Source organism: Antennarius striatus, chromosome 15, assembly GCF_040054535.1.
Source record: "Antennarius striatus isolate MH-2024 chromosome 15, ASM4005453v1, whole genome shotgun sequence".
NCBI classification, from domain to species: domain Eukaryota; kingdom Metazoa; phylum Chordata; class Actinopteri; order Lophiiformes; family Antennariidae; genus Antennarius; species Antennarius striatus.
Window position 1 is genome coordinate 4,988,885 of NC_090790.1, and position 21,524 is coordinate 5,010,408.

Here is a 21,524-nt window from a genome sequence, read left to right on the forward strand (position 1 = left end):
TGACTGCTGTTATTGTGCAGCCATTCATTGCTGTTTGTGGAAGTAGTTCTCTTACCCTGAAAGTGTAAATTGTTCTCAAGATTTCAAATCTTAAATCTTGAAATATGAGATTTTATTACCTTGCTTCATAGTCATTTACTAGTTTTGAAATTTTTCCCTTGTTATTTTAATGCAGGCTACATACTTAGATGAACAAAATCACAACGTCTGTATTCTAAGCTATATAAAAAACTACATAGGCATAGCAACTACAAAGGCTTTTGAATGGGTGAACAGGGGATTCCAACTATCCAAAACCACACTGTTAGAACGTCATTAACAACTCATTTCTCAGATGAGACTTCACACAGTAAGTGATGACAGCCTCACAATTTCCACAGCATCACAGAGAACCTCCAGGACACATGTTTCTATGATTTCAAACGGCTTTTAAATTTAGCTAAATTACCATGACAAGCTTTTTATCCAAACAAATTACATCAAAGATTTTCAAATATGAATGTGAACCATCACAACATGGCAAGAAGGGAGAGAATTAGAAATCTATGACATAGCGCAAGTTGTATTAAAACAACTAGGACAACTAAAGCTCTGGGTAATCAAATTTAGACTCAAATATTGAATTTCTTAATTCGGTAATAAAATACTTTCATTGCTTATTCCCTCAATATGAGAATGATTACTTCATAGGGAGTTTCCCACTCCCTTTAACCACACACACTTTGCTCCAACATCTATGTTACACTTCATTTAACTTGACAGTCAAATGCTGGATCCAAGGGTGGGTTTATTTTTACAAACTCATCATGTATGGGCAGTCATTAAATTAAATAGCTCAGAAACTAATTTTTGATTTTGATCAAGATCCAAAATTTCCAGTGAAACTGACTCAGTCATATTCCATTATTGGAAAATGAACATGAAATGATGTCCAAATATCTTGAATGATCCATTTGAACTGATTTATTTATTTTGACTACCAGCCTCATTTAACTTGATTGAAGCATCAGAATTTATAAGAGTACATTTTAGGCAGCAGGGACTCTGTATGAAATTATTTTACAATCATTGTCGATCATTAAAAAGAGACAGGTGTAGTGATCATACAGCCTGTGTCTGCTGGTCGAGGATCTTAGAAGGATTTCTTTTCTAAAAGAGCCAAGTTATGTCACTTCAGTTTAAACTTAAACATAAACCAATTAATACATTAGAAATGATTATTTATTTCATATGATTTCTTTTGCAATACCCAAATTTGCCTAAATACTGTGCATTTCTTTTTTTTTATGAAAGTGCTGGTCTCACAGTTTCCTCTGGGACTCTCCCTGTTAGAATAATGTATATAAGTTATCTCTCCCCACCACTGCATCAACTCAGACAACAGTCGCTACTAGCAACTGATATTTTACTTTTTTTTAAAACCTAGATTTTATGATTCAATTGTACCAAGAAGGACAAAACAAATTCTGTTTTTCACTAAAAGTAATTTTGATTCAAGTTAAATTAGGGACTCAGTAATTAGAGGGAAGAGGGTGTTGCAGAAACAAAGAAAGGAGAATGGATTTTGTGTTTTAGTAAGCCATTTGAACAGCTGCTTTTATTAAATGCGAGAATTTTATTTATTTAATCTTTCATATTTAAAAGAGACTTGTTTCATTATAATGCCATGACTGCTGCCAAATAACCTGTTTTATATATTAGAGAGGAGATGCAATTTCTAGTAGTGTATTAGTATATTTCTGTACAGTAATTACCTGCGCAATTGCGCATCAATACGCGCAGCTTCACGACATCGCAGATTTTTAGTAGGTAGTCACATGATACCGTACGCGCATTCTATTGGCTGACAGCACCCAGAAGTGCGCTGCGTTCTGCACTACCATGAGACACAAAAGTACTTTAAACAGTCAATTTGATTGTGGAAAAAGGTAATACAGATAGAAAGTGGTTTAATATCAGTATGGGGAGGGTTCATAAACGTTTAAATTACCATACATAGTAAAATAAATAGTTTGTCGCTATATCGAGGAATTTTGTTTTTGCGGGTGGTTCCTGGAACGCATTAACCGTTTTTCGAGCTGTGGTGTCATAAATGATGGTCATTTCAGTGGGTTATGTTTCTGTGACGTAGTTGTGATACGTCTATAAAAGTGTGGCCGTGGGTTCTTCTGTACCAGTGACAATAAAAGGAGTACAGCTGACGCCTCTTCAGAAGTAATCAGTATGAAAGCTACATTATTGGCAGCGGTGGGAACCACTTACAGTGTTGTGGGATGTATTTATGCAAGTTTTACTAAGTACGACATCACTGAAGGCCTAGGTGTGAAATGCATGGCCCGCCACTCCTACTGCTTATGTTTCCGTTTCATAGATGATACATACAACTTTAAAAGATCGCAAATTTTAATTAACGTAATACATTTTCCTTCATAAAACACGCCTCACATCAAAAACTGGAACAACCATGACAACAATTTCAAACAACTCTGGCTCTTCTGTTGAAGTTATACCAACAACCACTATAAAACCTCAGCAGCTGTGAGTGAGCAGTGAAGGCTTTGAGGCCATCCTGTAGATGTGGGGGAACATGGATGTGTCACCCCTGATCGTCTGGCCCTCAGAGCAGCTTGGTCATGGACATAGCCAGGATAAACATGCATCACACTGAGAGGCATCATAGAACTGCATCTATTCTTGGCTCAGTGTTTGTTCTTGTGTGTCATCCATGCCACTTTGCGTGCACCTTTTTTTTGAGTTGACACAAATTAATACTATTTGGGAGGGTGGGGGTTTGTGACTAACAATGATGAAGACAGAGCTTTGGGTGTTTCTCATTTTTACTAAACACTCACATGAGCTAAGATGAACATGAGGTGGATTCAGTGAGATCTTTGAAATATACTTGTTCAGCTATTTTTGGTTTATTGTCAGTCATACTTCATACCCAATCATCATTCTATCACCTTTCCAAAACTTCAGGTCAACCTTGTTCTGACTTATGAGCAAGTATAAATTTACAAATATCAATGAAGATAAACATAAAAATGTATTGTCTTTGAAGAAAACTATTATAGCAAATGTAATAATTCCAGTTCTTCAAAACTAAACCTACACAAAAAGAATATTTCAATTCAACTGGATTATTAAATGAAAGGATCACATTTTGACAACCACAAATCCTTCGATGGCAACCCAAACCCTAACTTTGGCAGATGTGTTAGCTGAATTTTACAATATCTTTGAAATAAAGTATATTCAGAAACTCAGTCTTGAACCATGAGATACTGGTTTAGGTTCTTACCATCTCTCCTGGGATCCCAGGTTGTCCTCGATCCCCATGTTCACCTGGTGGTCCCTAAATAGGAAAGAAAAATCATACCACTCTACTTTAGAATAAATGAACATTGAGAGAATCATTCAAAATTGTCCAGGCGTTTCAACTACAGTAATCCCTCGTTTATTCGAGTTTCAAGATGGCCAGCTTCACTTCATCGCAGATTTTAAGTGGGTGACGTGATACCGTAAACACTTTCTATTGGCTGACAGCATCCAGAAGCGCACTGCATTCCGAGACTCACAGAACGCAGCACACTTCCGTGTATTAAAGAAACACTTCTCTTTAATACAAAAGTGTTTTAGACAGTCTATAAGAGTGAGGGAAAAGGTAATACAGGTATAGGCGGTTTAATATCAGTATGGGGAGGGTTTATAAACGTTTAAATTCCAATAAATAATAATATAGTTTGTCGCTATATCGCAGAATTTTGTTTTTCATGGTTTTCAATGAGGAATTACTGTATTCATAATGGTAAAGGGTGTTCTCTTCTCTGACCGGTATGCCAGGTCTGCCCATCTCTCCAGGTGGTCCAGCAGGGCCATCTTCACTCTGTAAGATCACAAAGAGGAACCCAGCTTAAGGTCAGAAGAACTGACAAAACAGCTAAATCCCCAACGATAAAGTTGATCTAGTGTCACGTCATACTTACAGGCCAACCACTACGAAGTAACTGGTAGAAATTGGTTTGCTACAAGAGAAATAAAAAAACTCTGGTTATGTTACACAATGAGAGGAAATGAGAACATACAGTACAATCTATCATTGTCGTATCACTGATCCTCATTTACTCTGACCTGAGATATGTGACTGACCTCTGAGAGCTGTTCATGTTATCTTTAAAGTGCATACAATAAATTCCTTCACAAAAGACAAACAGATTTCTGTCGTATTTGTACAACAGCAAACACGCAATTCTCCGTCATACTGACATACTGATGGATCTGTTCTACAAAATGCAGCCGTGGCCATTGTAGAAAGATGAAACAGATGAGGACTGATTGGCCTCCAAAGATCATTACTCTAGGATTAAAGGTTGAACAGATAGTCAGAGGAGCTTGTGAAACTTCTGGGACATTTCACATTCATTGTTTGAAGTAACTAACAATAAATTATTAAAGAGCTTACGGACAGAAAAGTAACAGAAAGTTATCTTGTCTCAGGAAGTCAGCTGGAAATAGTTTCTTTAAAGGAACATGAAGGAACATGCTAGTTCACCAAGATTGACATGAGAAACTCCCTTTATATAAGCATTACAGAGCATTATATAATACATACAGTATTTATGCATTTTTGCTCCCAGTGCTACTTATTGTTGGCCAGATTTACAACTCTGCAAACTCCATCATAATACCTCCATTTGTATCTTTCATGTACAAGAAATGATAAAATATAAAAAAAGATTTTTCCAAAAAAGTTCTTTATTGGTCTGTGATGTGAAACCAGACTGTCTCTGTACAAATATTGTCACATGTGAAATACACAAACATAATTTCTTTAAAGAAATAATTTACATTAAATATTTTTACTTCCCCTATCTCTCTGGAATTATTTTAATTCAAACTATAGCACAAAGTATTCATCAGATTACCTAAAACTTTACTTAAACTAATAAAACTTTTTTTTTCTAAACTAGGATATATGAGAAAAACTGGAAGGACTTTAGGCTATTATTTCATTAAATATTTTCTCTAATTGAAGCACATTATGCTTACTTGAAAGGCAGTCCATTCCTCTACCGTGTTCTTCCACAGGTAGAAGGTCGGTAAACCTGCTGGTCCTGGAAGTCCTCCCTCCCCTTTCCTGCCTTCCTTTCCAACAGGGCCCCTCTTACCCTGTGACAGAGTGAAACAAAGTGCTACTGTCCATCTATGGAGATTGAAAAGGTAGTAATTTGTGAAATGCATAGAATCATAGCATAGCCTTATTTATTAACATTACCAAGGAGACTTGATGTAACATTTGAGCTTATGGAATTACTGGGGAAGGAGACAGGAATTTATAGTAGGAGGCATTATAATGTTTCGAGTGAATTATAGCTTTAAAACTAGACATAGAGAACAGAAATGTCTTAAATCCTGAACACACATCATCTGAGACTATTATGTTGTTAAAAAAAAACAACCTCTTACCTGATTACCTTTAAATCCAGGCGGGCCAGGCTCACCCCTGACGCCCTTTGAAAACAATAAAAGTAACGTCTATAAACACGCTCAAAACCCACAAAGGAAAAAGCAGCGATGCAAAAATGATTTCATCACCTACCTAAAAACCAACTAAACAGTTGAAAACCTATGGATTTGGGATATCTTTCACAATGTGTTTCATAAATTGGTAAAGACTTCATTCTTGGTCTTAAAATAACTTTGACATCAGAGACAAGCGAAGCAGGAGTAAAACCTCTCTGTTTAACTCCTGAGAGCGTGAGGCTGGGGAAACTATACATGAAACAGTGCACCGCGGAGCCACGCAGAAAAAGACAAACACTCATGCACACACTCACAACTACTGGCAATTTGGGACCGGCCAATTACCCTAAAGTGCAAGTTTTTGGAGGATGGAGGAAGCCGGAGAACCTGGACAGAACCCACGCAGACACGGGGAGAACATGCAAACTCCACACAGAGTGGGATGCGAACCCAGAACCGCCTTGTTGTGTGGTGACAGCACTACCCACTGCTCCACTGTGCAGCCTACAGAATATATTATATAGAATTTAAGGTCTCCTGGAGTGTGACAATGTCAATGTTTTTAAATTAGATTTGAAAATACAGCTTTCATATCACAGTTGTTCTTATATGTTGGAAGTGAAATGGCGACCAAAAAAAAAAGAGAAAAAGAAAATAGGTATGCTGACAAATAAAATCAAAAATCAAAAGGATCATCGTGCTTAGTCCACCATTTTCTATATTAGCATTACTTTTCAAAGGTCAGTTTCATAAAGTACAAGTAATGTCTGGTGTTTTTTTTTACAACTTTAATGTACCTGCTGGACAGAGAATGTGTAATTTACTAAAGTAAATGCTTTTCATTAGAACCTTAACTTGCATGATAAATGTCAGCTAATGCTACAGTTTAAAAAAAATCCAAGCAAGATAATGAATGCCGCCAAAGAGAAAAGAGAAGGTAAGTATTTCAAGACAACAGGATGTCTTCCTTCATGTTCTCTACAGCTGCCTTCAATCCTGGTAAACGTATTTGAGTGATTCTGTGGATTTTATGGCAGAATGACTCCAGAGACTGACCCAGACATGACCAGATGTGCAGTCTGTTTCTGGTTCTGTCAGTCGAGTAGTCTTTGATGACCTACATCTAATACCATGTACCTTCTCACTGGATAATGTGAACTGACAGATAGTTAGGAGCCATTGGTCCTGATTGTACCATTACATAATACTTTGATGAACTGTTGAGACTTATTGACCAAGAGACTCCCATAGTATCATCCCTCATCGGTTCCCTCATCTGGAAAGACATAAGGACTTACATACCTTTGAGCAGTGTGAGCTTCCCAGATCAGATTCAGATGTTAGCTATTTAAGAACAGCTATTGTTTGGTGGAAACTATTTTTTTGTAAACATAAGGCTTCCAGTACTTTCTTTCGCTGTTTTTACATCTCATCCAAAAACAGATAACTGATATTATCATTTAAATGTAGCGTTCAATCCATAAGGAAACAAACACTAAAACATGTCTGTGTAGGTTCTCTCCGGGTACTCTGGTGTCCTCCAAAAACATGTAATTCAGGTGAATTGAAACAAAATTATCCATAGGTGACAGTGTGTTTGTGGTTGTTCATCTTTTGTGTGGTTCCACAATGCCCTAGCAACATGTCCGGAGCATTTCTCCACCTCATGCCCATACATCCGCTGGGATACACCCCAATAATACTCGTGACCCAAAAACGCAGGGGAAGCAGTACAGAAAATGAATGAATGAGTGGGTGAGTGAGTGAGTGAGTGAGTGAGTGAGTGAGTGAGTGAGTGAGTGAGTGAGTGAGTGAGTGAGTGAGTGAGTGAATAATGGATGGACAAACAATATAATGTGCATTAATATAAAGTTCAAAAATGTATATCTTACTGAGCAATTTAAACATCACAAACTAAAGACAATGTCTTTGCTTTTTGTTAAGTCAGTAAGTCAGTCCAATAGGCCTTGGCTTGGGGACCGAAGGGTGGCCAGCTCAGGACCAGCGTGAACCAAGGCAAGGTATGGAATGTGAACTGGAAAGTGGACAGTTGTCAGTTCACCTCCTGAGCACTGCTGAGGTGTCCTTGAACAAGGCACAGAACACCACAAGCTGCACTTAGGGCACTGTGTGGCTGCTCATCTTTCGACCGCCTGTCTTCCTAATTTGCAGACTTACAGTTCCTTTGTGTGTGTGTGTGTGTGTGTGTGTGTGTTGTGTGTGTGTGGGTGTGTGTGTGTGTGTGTGTGTGTGTGTGTGTGTTTGTGTGTGTGTGTGTGTGTGTGTGTGTGTGTGTGTGTGTGTGTGTGTGTGTGTGTGTGTGTGTGTGTGTGTGTGTGTGTGGGCCTTAAAGCCTGCATGTGTGTTTTATATGTTAAAAAGAGTGAAATTTTGTCAATAAAGTAACTTTCTTTCTGTTGTTGTAAAAATAGTACTGATTACAGTGGGATACATGTAGTGCATTAAGATGATTAAGCAAAAACATACTCACCTCTTCCCCTGGGGGACCCATTCGGCCTGGCGGCCCACCGTGGAGGCGGTACTTTTTGCCATCTGATCCCTTGACCACGTCTCCGTCTCGATATGCAATTGTCCGAATGCCAGGTTGCTCCTTACTGTGTAGGCCACCGCTGAGTTCAGCTCTAGAATCAGTGGTGAAGGGTCTCTTCTCCCTTACTACTTCTGCTCTAGACAGACCAGTGACGGTGACATGAGGGGCAGGTGAGACAGGCCGGGAATTTTTGTCTGTCTCTTTGCTCAATTTGTTGGAATCTGTGGATGTTCTCGGGTCTGAGGACATCCTTCGAGGTACTGGCAGCTTTTTGGCGGCACTGTCCGTGTCAATGATGTCATCAGATGGTTTTCCAGAGAAGAGTGAATAGGTCTTCACTTCGGGGTCTGTCTTTTTGTCTGTCGTAATGTTATCCTCCAATAATTTTGATGACAGCTCAGGCTTCCCCTTCTGGTTTTCATTTCTGGAAGGCCTCCACTGAAAATTACCTTTTCCACCATTTTGAAAATCTGGGTCCAACAAGTCTGTGTCTTCGTCTACCACAAAGACATCCCCTCGACCGAGAGAAATTTTGGACCGATTGGATCCAGAAGGCACTGTCCCATCCCCTCGAGGTCTCCCTCGTCTTGGAAAGACATTCTGTTGAGAAAAAAATCACAACTTGTTGGGATCCAAGAAAAGACAAACAGAAGTTTTTGCATGGTTTTGATGTCTGTAACTACAAGTATATTGATCATGGATTATTTGGGAGAGACGTTCAAAGGGACAACACTATTTACTCACAAAATACCACGTTAATGAGGACCATCCTTGCACCCTGTACTTTCTACCAGATAAATGGAGTATTAGCACTTTCATTTTTCATGTACTCAGAAAAAAAGAATCCTACATTCAGGTCTCTCAATGCCACAGACTTTTGGCAGCAGATTCCTTTTCTGTTGAATTATGGGATTAGATGCCTGGTTTGCTCAGGTGTTCTATGAGACCATTAAGGTATTCTAGTTTCATACAAGCCTGTTGCTGCTACCATTAATAACTTGTGAAAAATCTGACCTCATTTACAGAACAGAATAAAAGTAAAGGTGAACGCAGCAAAAACAACATGCAAAAACTACATTTTTAAACTAAGTAATGCCTAAAATTATGTCTGTGTAGGTTCTCAGTCATGCAGGACAAAGTAAATCAAGAAGAGCAAAACAAAAAACAAAAAACTGGACTTGCTTTAGGTAGGTTGATACCTTAGGCAAGTCTATCAATCCATGCATCCATTCATTTTCTATACCCGTGTCTTCCGCCGTCGTGGGTCGCTGGAGCCTATCCCAGCTGACTGAGGGTGTGAGGCAGGGTATACTCCGGGCATGATGCCAGTGCACCACGGAGCCACATGTAGACAGCCAACCCCTCATGAGCACTCTCACATCAACGGACAATTTGAAACCAGTCTAACTGATTCTTTTTTGCTCTTCTTGATGCTTGAGAATAGTCAGCAAAAACACCTAAATAGCAATATTTCTAAAGGGCATGATTCAATTATTTAATGACATATTCCCTTGTGTTTACATTCATCACATATTCCTATGATTTGTTTACATTTCTACATGGTTTCAGAGGTGATTCCCTGCATTACAAGCTGGGGAGGTAATAAAAGCATTGTACATTATGGTAAATCAAAATATTTACAAACCAGAGCTGTCAAGACACGATCATATTTCTGACGAGTTTCTATTAGTTGCAGCTATCCATGACTTTGAATACTGATTGGGAGATTCTCTGATTTATCCTCTAGTATCACCAAAAGATTGACCTTTATGGTTAAGAGTTAATTGGATGAACAAATAATCTGCAGATGTATTTACAGGTATCCCTGGATCAAATAGTTTGTAATTACAATTTGTAAAAATGATGCCATTCCCTTTACCTCCTCAACTGCTCATCAAGAAATCTACACCGACAAATATGACAAACTTATGAAGGTCAAATAAATTCCGAAAATTAAAATGTTATTTTGAAAAGTGACCTACTTTAGCATTACACCAACAACAGGCTGTGGTTCGGACAAAAGGACATTTGCACTGGCACATTCCTTTTATTCCCAGAGAGCTTGAAGGAGGTGTTGATATTAAATATCATGTTATAATGTAACATGGTAGCATATGCATTTTATGAATTAGTACAATTATTACAGAAGGGGAAATTAAGTTTCCCTTTTGGTCACAGTGTTTGTTATGGTAAAATTCATTTTGAGCATACTTTTAATGCATTGTCAGGCAGAATGAAATGGCAAAACATTATTCACAGTTCAGCAGTAAAACTTGAATTTAAATCATCAGATCTGAAAAATTTGAAGTCAGTTTTAATATGATAAAAGGAAAAATAAGCACTTGAAAGAAGGCTGGCTTCGCATTCTGAGGGCCAGGGAACGGATCAGGTGGCCAATGAGCCAAACACAGTGCCACAACAGGAAACAAAGCCTCTTTCTCTTGCACTTATCCCAGTCTGCCAGCCAGGCCTAGATAAGCTGACACCAGAGCTCCTCTGGTCGATACTGTCCCACAGCTTATCTCCTACCAGTCTGTGAGATATCTCTATGAATGTCAGTCCACAGTATGAAAACGTTGGACTATTATGACACCATGTAATATGAGAGCAAATCAGAAGTCAACAGCTGTAAAAGAAGAAAAAGAAAAAAAAGGATAAAGACTGCTAAAAAGTAGACAAAAATCCTAGAGGAACAGTAGGGGAAAGACATTCAGTAAAAAGCTACGAGTTTAATGGAACATGTACAGGACTGTAACCCTCATACATGAAGCACACACTCTACCGACAGACCAAAAAGTGCTTGTCATAAAATCCTGTTAAATCTTTACCTAATGGACTGTATTTATACAAGCCTTTTTTTCCTGAGTAAGCAACATTCTTTATTTACCTTTAAATTACTTAAAATGTTTCAACTCTTTTTAAGCAGATAAATGGTAAAAGGGAGCAACTGCATGAGTTTTCATCATCATATCAAAGTAAGAATCTTTGTAAAGATTCATCAAAGTGCGCAATTTACACTGACACTATTTACAATTCCACAAGAAGAGACTCCAAACAGCAGATCCTGCATTGCATGCAGCTGAGCACTTATCTTGTTTATAAGTAACTTTAATCTCAATTAGTTCTGTCAGTGCATGATAAAACAAGTGTGGACATTGCGCAACATTCTGTGTTTGTTCATGCCCTTGTGTTCTAACAATACCCTCTCCATGCAGAGGCATTACCTGAGTGTGTAACTCTGGCTCACCCTAACCTATACATGAGAAAATGTCAGTCAGGATATTACGACTCAGTGTCAGTACATTCTGCTGCATGTAGAAAGAAATGTTTTACAGGTTTTGATAATGTTTCTTTAATGGTCCTATCACATGAACACATGAGTTTTTTCTTGCTTGAATTGAGGTGCTTTCCTGCAAGTGGTAAAAAAAAAAATTATGATTCCTTCATGTCATCATTATTGCAAATATTATATCCATATACTTCAGCACATTTTGATCTTGGGCTGACTGTTCAAGGTTTCTTGGTTGCAATGAATGGAAAACTTCAAAGGCAACCACAATTTCCCAATTTGGTTCAGAAGACCCCGAGTGGAGTGAGTCATGGTGAGGATGCATCAGTATGAAACTTCAATCATGTTGTACTAACTCTTCCTTACAGCTTGGATAGAAAGTTCATGCAGAGTGTCGTTTTTCATTTTTCTCCAATATACTGCAGTTCTGAAGCAAAATGCTTTGAAATTTTTTTTTATCATTGAACGTGTGGAAAATATATATTCCTCAAAAAGTAAATTAAATGACAGTAGTTTCATATTTCAAGTGTTCTTTATCAAAAACACCAAGCAACTATGTGCTCTTCAGTCCTTTTTAAAATAAATGCAATGAAAGTTTTATGATTTCAAAAGCTAGGATTTCTTTGGGAAGGGAATTTGCAATGGGAGCTAGTACTACAACAATTGTCATAACTGCAACTCATTTCACTACTGTGTTATTCCTACTACGTCTACAGCTTTTACTTTAGGGCTATTACTTCTTTTTATAACTTGTACTACACAGCTTTTAAAACAATAACTTTAACTGCAACTACTAATCAACCTAAGCTGTCAATGTTGTTAAGCAATGGGAGCACTTTGTGACACAAGGTTAAAGATGGGCAGCGATAGTGACTTGTCCTAACAGCCCACGCCTTCACAGATCACACCTTCAAAGGACCCTGAAACTGTAAGAATTTGAACAAAGACATTGTATAGTATCTACCTACCTATGAGCACTGTCAACCAGTGCTGAGTTCACCATTTATGTGGGGGAAAACATTGCTTTTCAGAGGCAGGGCCCATGTTGATGGGTCTCACCTGCACTGAGACTGCTCTGTCCTCAACTCCTCAAGAGTCTGTCTGCCTGTCTGCATGTGTACTTGACAGATTTTCTGCTATGAGTAATGAGAAACCTGTGATTCCTCAATGCCTGACTCAAGTGCTGCAGGCTGAAGTCATGAACTGTGCAGGAACAGACAATAAACGCTTGGTCCTACGATCAATGAAAGGTCTGTAAATCTAACAACGACTCAAGTAAGCACACGTTCTCAAACTGGCTTGGTCTTGCAAGCGGCAGTAAGTAAGCTGGCCTGAAGAACAGCACAATGTCAAAGATATTATGTGTACTATATAAGGACAACACTTTACATGGCAAAGTATAAGAAAGAGCTATTAAGAAAAGCAGATCTTTATTCATAAGTATTAACACGAATAAACCCCAAACCATAACGTGAACACAAAGAGCTGTGCTTTATGGATTTTATATTGATCAAAGCTGTCATATGCAGACAAATGAGCATGTGACTCTCTACTGTGACTGATGCTTTGTGGTTCAGTAGCTCAGCAGGTTGAGCTCAGTATTAACATCATCATTGTTGGGGATTTTATTCCCTGTACGACCACCCATGCGAACCTTTAAAGTGACCACCATACGCTATAGGTGGTCCTGGGATATAAGAACACAAAGTATGCTGTAGGGACAAAAGGTCAAAAACGACTCGATTCCAGACTCCACATTAACTCTAGATTGTCTGCATGCAGAAATACAGTAGTTTTACTGTATGTTGTTAAATATTTATGTAATAGATTGCTGCCTCTTTCTTTCCTTTATGCGCTTTAAAACTGTAAAGAATCTTGACTCAAACAACAGAGTAAAAGGTAAGAAAATAATCCTGCACATTGTTTTACCGTTATTGATATTTCGGTCCACAAACCTTCATCTGTGTTCAACAATCTCTAATGCTGTACAAACATGATTCACAGTGAACAACATTTCATTCTTGCTTCAATATAAGAACACAGAAGTAGAAAGAAGGTTTCTTTTTCAAACAAAAGTCTCATTCAATTGACTGCTAAACAAAATTGACAGCAAAATAATAACTTAAGATTAACCAGTTATTTTGACACTCCTGACCAAAGTTAGTTATTGTAAGTGCAACCTTGACCTTTACAATTCAAAAATCAATCCTAAAGAGATGCAAACATCAAATGTTAATAAAACAAACATCCATTATGAAACAATTTGTTCTTGCAAAATCAGAGTGCTACGAGGTTGAGAAAAAAGCATTAAAACAATCTGCAAATCCATATTCATCCTGATTTATGTCAAAAGAACACGAGAAAATGAGAATCCACCAGGAAGTACCTGGTTTTTTGCCTGTTGCCCTTGTCCTTGCACCTGCAATCCATCTAAATCCAGCAGCAAGAATCCCATCAACAAGTTCAATCCAACATAGTAAAACATGGCTGCAGGAGACTGCAGGTCTTTCAGCACAACTCTATTCACACTGTACTCACAGGCAGAACTCTGCACTGGAGGCTGATCAGCTCCCGACTGACACACTCAGACACCTACTGGGTACACGCCCTTCAGCTAGTGCCGACTATTCATCTTGAATAAACAATGAATTTCATCTGGCATTTGTATGTGACAGCAGCTCAGCCCATTAGCCCCTATGATGGTCTCTGTGAAAAGAGTGAGAAAAGCCAAATGTGGAACTGTTTTTTGAGAGTATATTACCTTCTGCCATATAGATTTATCTATCTTTTATTAAGGGAAATCATCATAGTTGAGAAAAAAATTTGAGGGGACTTATTCACAACTAATTCTCCATGGCTGACCTGACTATGTACAGGGAGGAGACCACCTGGGGAGGAAAATTACAGCTGGGCTGCTCCTTGTCACTTGAAGGTATATCAATTTGGCACGAATGTGGAGGTGGCCTTATTTAAATGACAATACAAATGAAAACAACTTGTTAAGATAAAGGATGCCTGTGATTCTTCTATTACGGTTTCTGAGAAAGGAATGCCCCTACTGACGGGGATGACAAAAACAGGATTCTAAACAAACTTCAGACATACATTTTTCCTCTTATAATTGCTTCTAAAGATCACGGCTGTCTGTGCTAAAAACTTAATGCTTGCATGCTCTGTGTGTGACATAGTGTAGGGGTAGAAATGCTCATAGAAGGAAACAGGAACAAGCACATTTTGCTGATGAAGCACTCTTGTAAGAACATTACCACATAGACATCCTGCACAAAATTACAGTTTTGAAGAGAACAATTATTAGCTTGGGCATGTTGGGGCATCTCACACTGAGAACATTTTTCCATGCCTTGAAGTGACACAAATAAACAACTGTGGCAAGAACTCCCATCTCCATCTCTTCTACTTCATGAGTTTTTGACACCCCCAACACTCCCCATCATTTTCTTCTGACCATTCTGTCTTTTAACAATACGTTTCCTCACTATGAGTTGGAGGGCTTCTTTTCCAAAGTCACTTTATTTTATATCGAAAAAAGTTAACTTGCTCAATGGGAGGCAGGAAACACAGTCTTGACAGTGTGCTGCATTGTCTTCTTTATCTGAAGACAAAGGAAAACTAAATTTCAAATTCAAAAGCACAAGTGCCAGTCCATGTGTTTTAATTTAGCAAATCATTTTCTGCTACATTCTGTGCTTGTTCGTCTGAATTTTCAAGAAACTCAGAGACCCCCCTCTACCTCAAAAAACAAAAACCCTTGTTTTAGCTGGATACTTTCCAGCAGGATCATCTGTTCATACATACTGCCTGAAGGTACAAGAGCTCCGTATCCCGCTGATATGTTGCAGTGTATCATCCTTCTACCATGCCAATGTCATGAGACATATAATGACTGTGTAGACTCATGTAAGTCCACACAGAGCTGATAAACTACATCAGGAACATCTGTCTCTAATCTTTTGTCTGAAGGCACATTTCACATCTACAAATCAGCTATTCTCAAACAGTGGGCAGAGATCCAATTAACTGATGCAACAATCAGCAGACAGCAGCCTGAAACTTCAGCTCACACACGTTGACCTCTTCTCACTCTGGATCCTGGCTGCCAGTCAACATTGCTCCTTGTCAAAACAGGCGATCTGATTTATGTTGCATTTCACCAACACATTTATGTGAGTCAAGGTTTTCCAATATGACTGTTACAAATCAAAAGCAAGAAACAAATTGAAAGGAAATATGGAAGCCTCCCCAATGCCCCTTCTTCCCATCAGTTCCAAACAGAAATAACTTTAAGTCAACTTGTAACCATAGAAATAAAGAAAGCAAAATATTTCTATATACAGTACAGTATTATCATCAAGGTACAGCTTCAATAATTGGTTTTTGTAGGTAAAATATTATATAATATAATAAATATTAATAAATACAAATGGAACATTCTTATTTCATTTGCCCCATGGAGAGTTTCTGCATGGAGAGTGACAAAAATAGTTGGAATTGGTCTACAAATAGACCCAACAGTACCATATAACATCTTACCATCTATCAGGACTATAATTAGGTGAACAATGCATTATATATCAATATCATCAACACTCCTTCACTTATTTAGTTTGTTTAGATGTAATCACTAATGACACTCAGTAGTCACTCAGAACCATGGAAGAAGAACACAAACAATCCATGTGATTTGAGTCACCTGAGAAGAACAGGGCAGATGCTGGCGTAACAATGTCAAAAATAAAACTTTGTGAGTCAGCATGAGTCACTCACAGCACAGCAGACACTTACAGGTACTGGGATTCTGCCAACACCTCACTCTACACCCATTTCTTTTTGATAATAGGAAAATCGGTCAGTGTGGAGTGGCCTCGTTCCTCAACAAGGCACCATTAAAGGTTTTGTGTCCACATGGCCTTGGAGATTATCAAACCAATCACAAATATCAAATGTTGATATTCTGAATGTTTGGTAATAACATAATGATGAAAAAGAAGGGCAGAACCCAACTATTGCAGCAGCGCAACCTGAGCACTGCGGGTAAGGACAGAACGAAGATCCAGCAGAGAGCTCCAACCATCTCCTGCTGCAAAAATGAGAGGCAGTATTTTGGCTTTTGTACAGATAAAAGGCATCTTGGTAAGAGCCACTGGATACGGGTGATTACAGGTCAAACAAAACATATAATCAATTTTGAAACCACATCTCACATTTCCACAAAAAGCTGAAGGAAAAGATTGATTTGCTATAACCAGGAAGAAATGTGTAGAAATAGGTCCAGTCCTAAATCACCTCTTCCATTGTGCCACCTAATTTTTAAGTGCCACTCGGTTCTTTACTCACAGCTCTCAAAGGAATTATAGTAGTGGTAGAAAGTGTATATCTAGGAAATGGGACACCATTCGTCATATCATCAGGAGATAAGTTACATACTGTTTAATAATTATCAGACATTATACACTGGCAAAAGAATCTTACAGTCGGGTCTTGTCCCCCTTATAGGTTTCTCACTGGGGCACACAATGAAGGAGCTGCCCATTGCTCTACCTCCCCATGTGTGTGTTATGTGGCCTTTGCCCACATGTGAGTAACTACCAGTGTACTAGAGTGGACAAATTATTTCCCCTATGGGGGATTAATAAACATTTTCCTGTGGATCTTGAACATTTTTGGATGGTTGCAATGGTGGTTGATTTCTTCCTCTAGTTTATTTCTGCATTCAGACATTTTCTCCCATTATATTTTACATCTTCGGTTTGAGTCCAAAGTTATTTTTGTTCAGAGGGCTATTAGCAGGGTGTAAGATAAGCTAAAATTTAAATGAAGTATATGTGTGTTTCTAAAGTGTCATAATCTACCTTAGAAGCGCTGCACCCGAATGTACTAACAAACACATCCTGTTCCAGTTAATCACCTACTGGAGACAGCTACAACCTTGATGACGATTAGAATGTTCCAACATAGATAACCACAAGTTAACTCCCAACATGTAGAAAAACGTCTTATTGTTCTCGACCTTGTGTGTGATCTAAACTGTTACGACGCCTGCGCGCGTCTTTATCTAACCCTGCTCTATCCATTTTTTAATAAAAGAAAGCAGCCGGGTGGGACAGAGTCAGAGGCTACTTTGAATTGCACCAAGTCAAGTGCATCTCTTCTGTGTCTCTCCCTGCTGCAGCTGGTAAAACTTTAAAACCTCTCTGGGTGCCTTTGTCTGATGACCCTGGTCTAGTTTAGAACAGTTTTTGAGTGAGTGTTCGAGATTTAGACCCAACACAGGGCTAGATGAGCTCTCTCTCACTGAAGACTACAATTATGATGCTTAATAACTGTCTTTATGAACATAAAACTTTCCATCTTCAAATTTAACAAATGCTTTCCAGTGTCAGTACAGTCACACCCCTCATTCATCTTATCCGGAGGCAGAAGCAAGCAGATGTGCCGGCATCCAGGTCTTTCACACGGCAACATGAGGGAGAAAGGGCTATCAGTTCAACTGAAAACACCAGGAATCATTACCTCTTTGGCAACATTCCCTGAACCACCCCCCTGCCCCCTCTATCCGCTGCTAAGAAAAACCACACTGCCATACAAAGACCTCTGCACTAAGTTACACATAGTAAAAACACTGGAGATGTGTGACAATGTCCATCCCAAACACTTGAGACCAGAAGTCTTGGAATCACTGACAAAAGCACTGACATTCATTTCAGTGGAGACTTCTGGCAATGTACAAAATGCATATAATCATCAGTAATCTGGTGTCTTGCGTGATTGGGAGCAGCAAAGATAAAAACCAAAGCTGTTTTTAATCAATCCACTGGACTTTAAAAAAGTTTCTTGAAGACGTTTCGCCTCTCATCCCAGAGGCTTCTTCAGTTCTGGTGAAGAAGAAGGTGATAACGAGTTCCTTTTTGTTCTGCCAGCTCCTCTCGCTTAACATGCCAGAACTCAATCTTTGGGAAGCCATTAAGGTTTGTGGCTGCCTTGTAGGTTTGCTTGATGCCTAAAGGAATCCTTGACAGGGTATGAAGATCTGGTTAGTAAATTAAACTTGCCAAACATTGTGTCAGACACACGAAGGACCTGGAGAGTATCGAGTTAACCTGCACAGTGATGATTTTTTTTTTTCTGTTTGCAATTAAAAAACACTTGTTTGACAAGTTTCATGACCGAGGTCTCTCTGGGGACACCAAACACCTGGTTGTGACAGAATGTAGAACAGAACAAATGACTACCACAGGCCTGCATACGTCTGCTGAGTGTAAGCAGATTTTTATTCTTTAATTGCAACCTCTTTAACAAACTAGATTCACTTCTGTGGTAACGTTTAACTTCAGTAATAATCAAAAATAAGCTTTTCATGCTACGTCTCACCCACATGCAAATTCCATATGCAAGACAACCCTTCTACACAGCTGTACACATACTGTGTCATTTAAAAGACTACAAACTTCACTCCATAATGATAACACTCATCACTTTCAAGCACACAAGTCTATAAAATGTCCAAAGTTAACAGACGCCTGATGTGTTTATGTTATGATCAATCATAGCCATAAATTTTGACTAGTACTTCATGAAAAGCAAAGCAGTAAATTCATTTGGGAAGCAGTAATTCTCCAGAAAAACTATTTTAAATATCAGAAGTCGTAGTTGAAATCCAAGTCACTGACTGCCAGCAAGCTACTCTGGAGTTGGCTGATATAGTTTTGGGATTACATGTTCAGATGTGGTTTAGATTAATTTGAAATCTTTTTGCAGGCGCTGTCACTGAACACCTGTCAAGAGGGGGGCTGCTCATGCCTGATATGCTCTTAAGCCAGGAAACACCAACAATATGGCCCCACAGTCAGAAATGTTATGCTTCAAAGAGGACAGCAGCAGACCTTAGCGTAACAGAAATAGTTCTTGTTAACGTAATGTGTTATTCTATTACAGAGGTAAGGTGAGCCAGAGAAAGAACTTGTCTACCTCCACAGGTCTGCTCTGTGTCGATTTAATAAAAACAGGCTGCAGGAAAACACAGAAAGTGTCCAAAAACATTTCCTCACTCACTATGTACTTTTTGATAGGCTGATGTCAGGGGTTCCATATCTTCATCAAATTAGGCTGTTTCTGTAATTTCCTGCATTATTAAGGACTCAATTTGAGACACAAACTAATACTAATAAGATTAATGTGCTGACACATTATTTTTTAAATTAAACTATCAACTGCCACTGAAGCTCACAAACAACAGTTAAAAATGCGGTCTCTCCTGAATTCGCGAAGCGCAATGCAAGACTCTCATTGTAAAATTTCTTTGGCGAGCCAGAAAGCAATGTAATGACCTTTTTCCAGGTATTACTAGAGGACAGCTCTGGGCTTGCACTAGGAGGTAGTATGACTAAGCCACTGTGGGTCAGTGTAAAAGAATTGAGTAAGCCACAAAAGGCCACATTCTGTGTCAAAGACAGCGGCTTGCTGTAATAGCAAGTTAAACTTACAAGTAAACACTGAGTAATATCAAGAATCCAATTTATTAAAATCAAAGTGTCTAAGTCAAAGTTAAAATGTCTTGTAGTCCAAGTAAAACTTACAAGTAAACATTGAGTAATATATTTGTATGATTGTATCTTCACATAGTGAATGCAAGTTTTAAATTGTTGGGGGGTGCAAATCCACGCTCGTCATAGGGTGTGGGGGGGGGGGTCCGGGGGCCCCCCCGGGAAACTTTTTAGAAAATGGGGTTGTTTTCCTGCATTCTGAGGGCAAAACAGTTCAAGCTTAACTATCTGTATTTTATGCAGGGATAAATGTGAGATTCAACAATTGAAAACTTGCATTCACTATGTGAAGATAAGGTCATACAAAATATTACTCAATGTTTACTTGTAAGTTTTACTTACTGAGCTCAATATTAGCTTCACTACTTAGTCTGAATTACTCTTGTACAAATATCAATATTGGCGTGTGAAACACCAGTGAATAAATACTGAAAATGAGTACAGAACAGCACTTTCTATTATATTCCATTATGTTGTCACGAAACATTGTTATGCCAGGTAGTTAAACTACGTAGTTACACTAAAATGTTATACTCCAGTGACATCGTACAACTAGTGTGAAGAAGCAGATTCAGTTTTATTTCTAAAATATTTTCCAGACACCCTCAAGCTTTAATAGAGAAACGGTGTCTGCTGCCAAACCTGTACAACAAACTGTGTGTGTAGTATTTGTTGTACTAAACAATTTAAATTGTGCAAGTACAGTAAGATTTGTTTTCTGTAAACGCCTGATAAACCGTACATTTTGCCAATAACCTTAATATACAGTTGCTTTAAAATATTTTGTACATTTTGTACAAATTAGTTGCAAAGCTCTAATATCCAAGAATTGCAAAAGTATTTTAATTTGTATTTATTTCACTAGCTGATGCGTGGGGCACATTAGTTTGATTATTGTTGACGTTCACACAGTGCCAGGGAGCATAGAGTAGGATGGCTGGTAAGTGAGACAAAGATGCAGTGACCAGCAGCCATTCAGATGTAAAGAGTCAGACATACAGTTAGAGTAACATACAGTTAGACTCACATAGACGCACTAAAGGAAATAAAGATATAAATTCATCAATAGAAAATACAAGGACACAGCGATGGATCACTCCTAACTTCCTAACATGAGTGAATATGAGCAAATTATTTGAAGATCTGCAAAGTTCCAACATGCCTAAAAATGTAAAAATATGCTACCCAAACAAATGAGATGCACAGATTTATGGTTCCAACAAAAGCATATGAGAGATTTCACTGAATTCTCTATTGGTTTTTGAGGGGATGTGATTAGATCCAGTCTGGTTACACACATTTGAACATACGGACCAGGGTAACCCTACGTGGCCCCATTGGCAAGGGCATCCAGAACGGAAAAGCAGAAACAGATGAAAGAAGACACAGATAATGAGAACGAGATGCAGCATGCTGACAGAAATTTGGTGAGGCCTGTTCCTGCAAACATTTCTACAACAAAAAACAGCAGAAGAGATCTTTGTCCTCTGCATCATGACAAAGGCATCCAAAAACGCTGTTAGCAAGGAGAAAGTCTGATCCTGATGGGCCCAGCACTGCATGGTATGGTCTAGTGTGATTTATTCCTTCTTCCTTCTGG

General features: G+C 38.6%; 1 protein-coding gene across 1 annotated transcript in view; it reads right to left on the minus strand.

Annotated features, from left to right (window-relative positions):
* The window catches only part of si:ch211-196i2.1 (collagen alpha-2(I) chain), an 86,902-nt gene that overhangs the window by 37,946 nt on the left and 27,432 nt on the right, over positions 1-21,524 (minus strand). The window contains exons 7-12 of the mRNA XM_068334214.1: positions 8,015-8,674; positions 5,467-5,511; positions 5,050-5,169; positions 3,987-4,025; positions 3,833-3,886; positions 3,302-3,355 (exon numbers count right to left, since the gene is read on the minus strand). Coding sequence (XP_068190315.1) covers positions 3,302-3,355; positions 3,833-3,886; positions 3,987-4,025; positions 5,050-5,169; positions 5,467-5,511; positions 8,015-8,674 — 972 coding nt within the window. The remainder of the gene's footprint in view (positions 1-3,301; positions 3,356-3,832; positions 3,887-3,986; positions 4,026-5,049; positions 5,170-5,466; positions 5,512-8,014; positions 8,675-21,524) is intronic.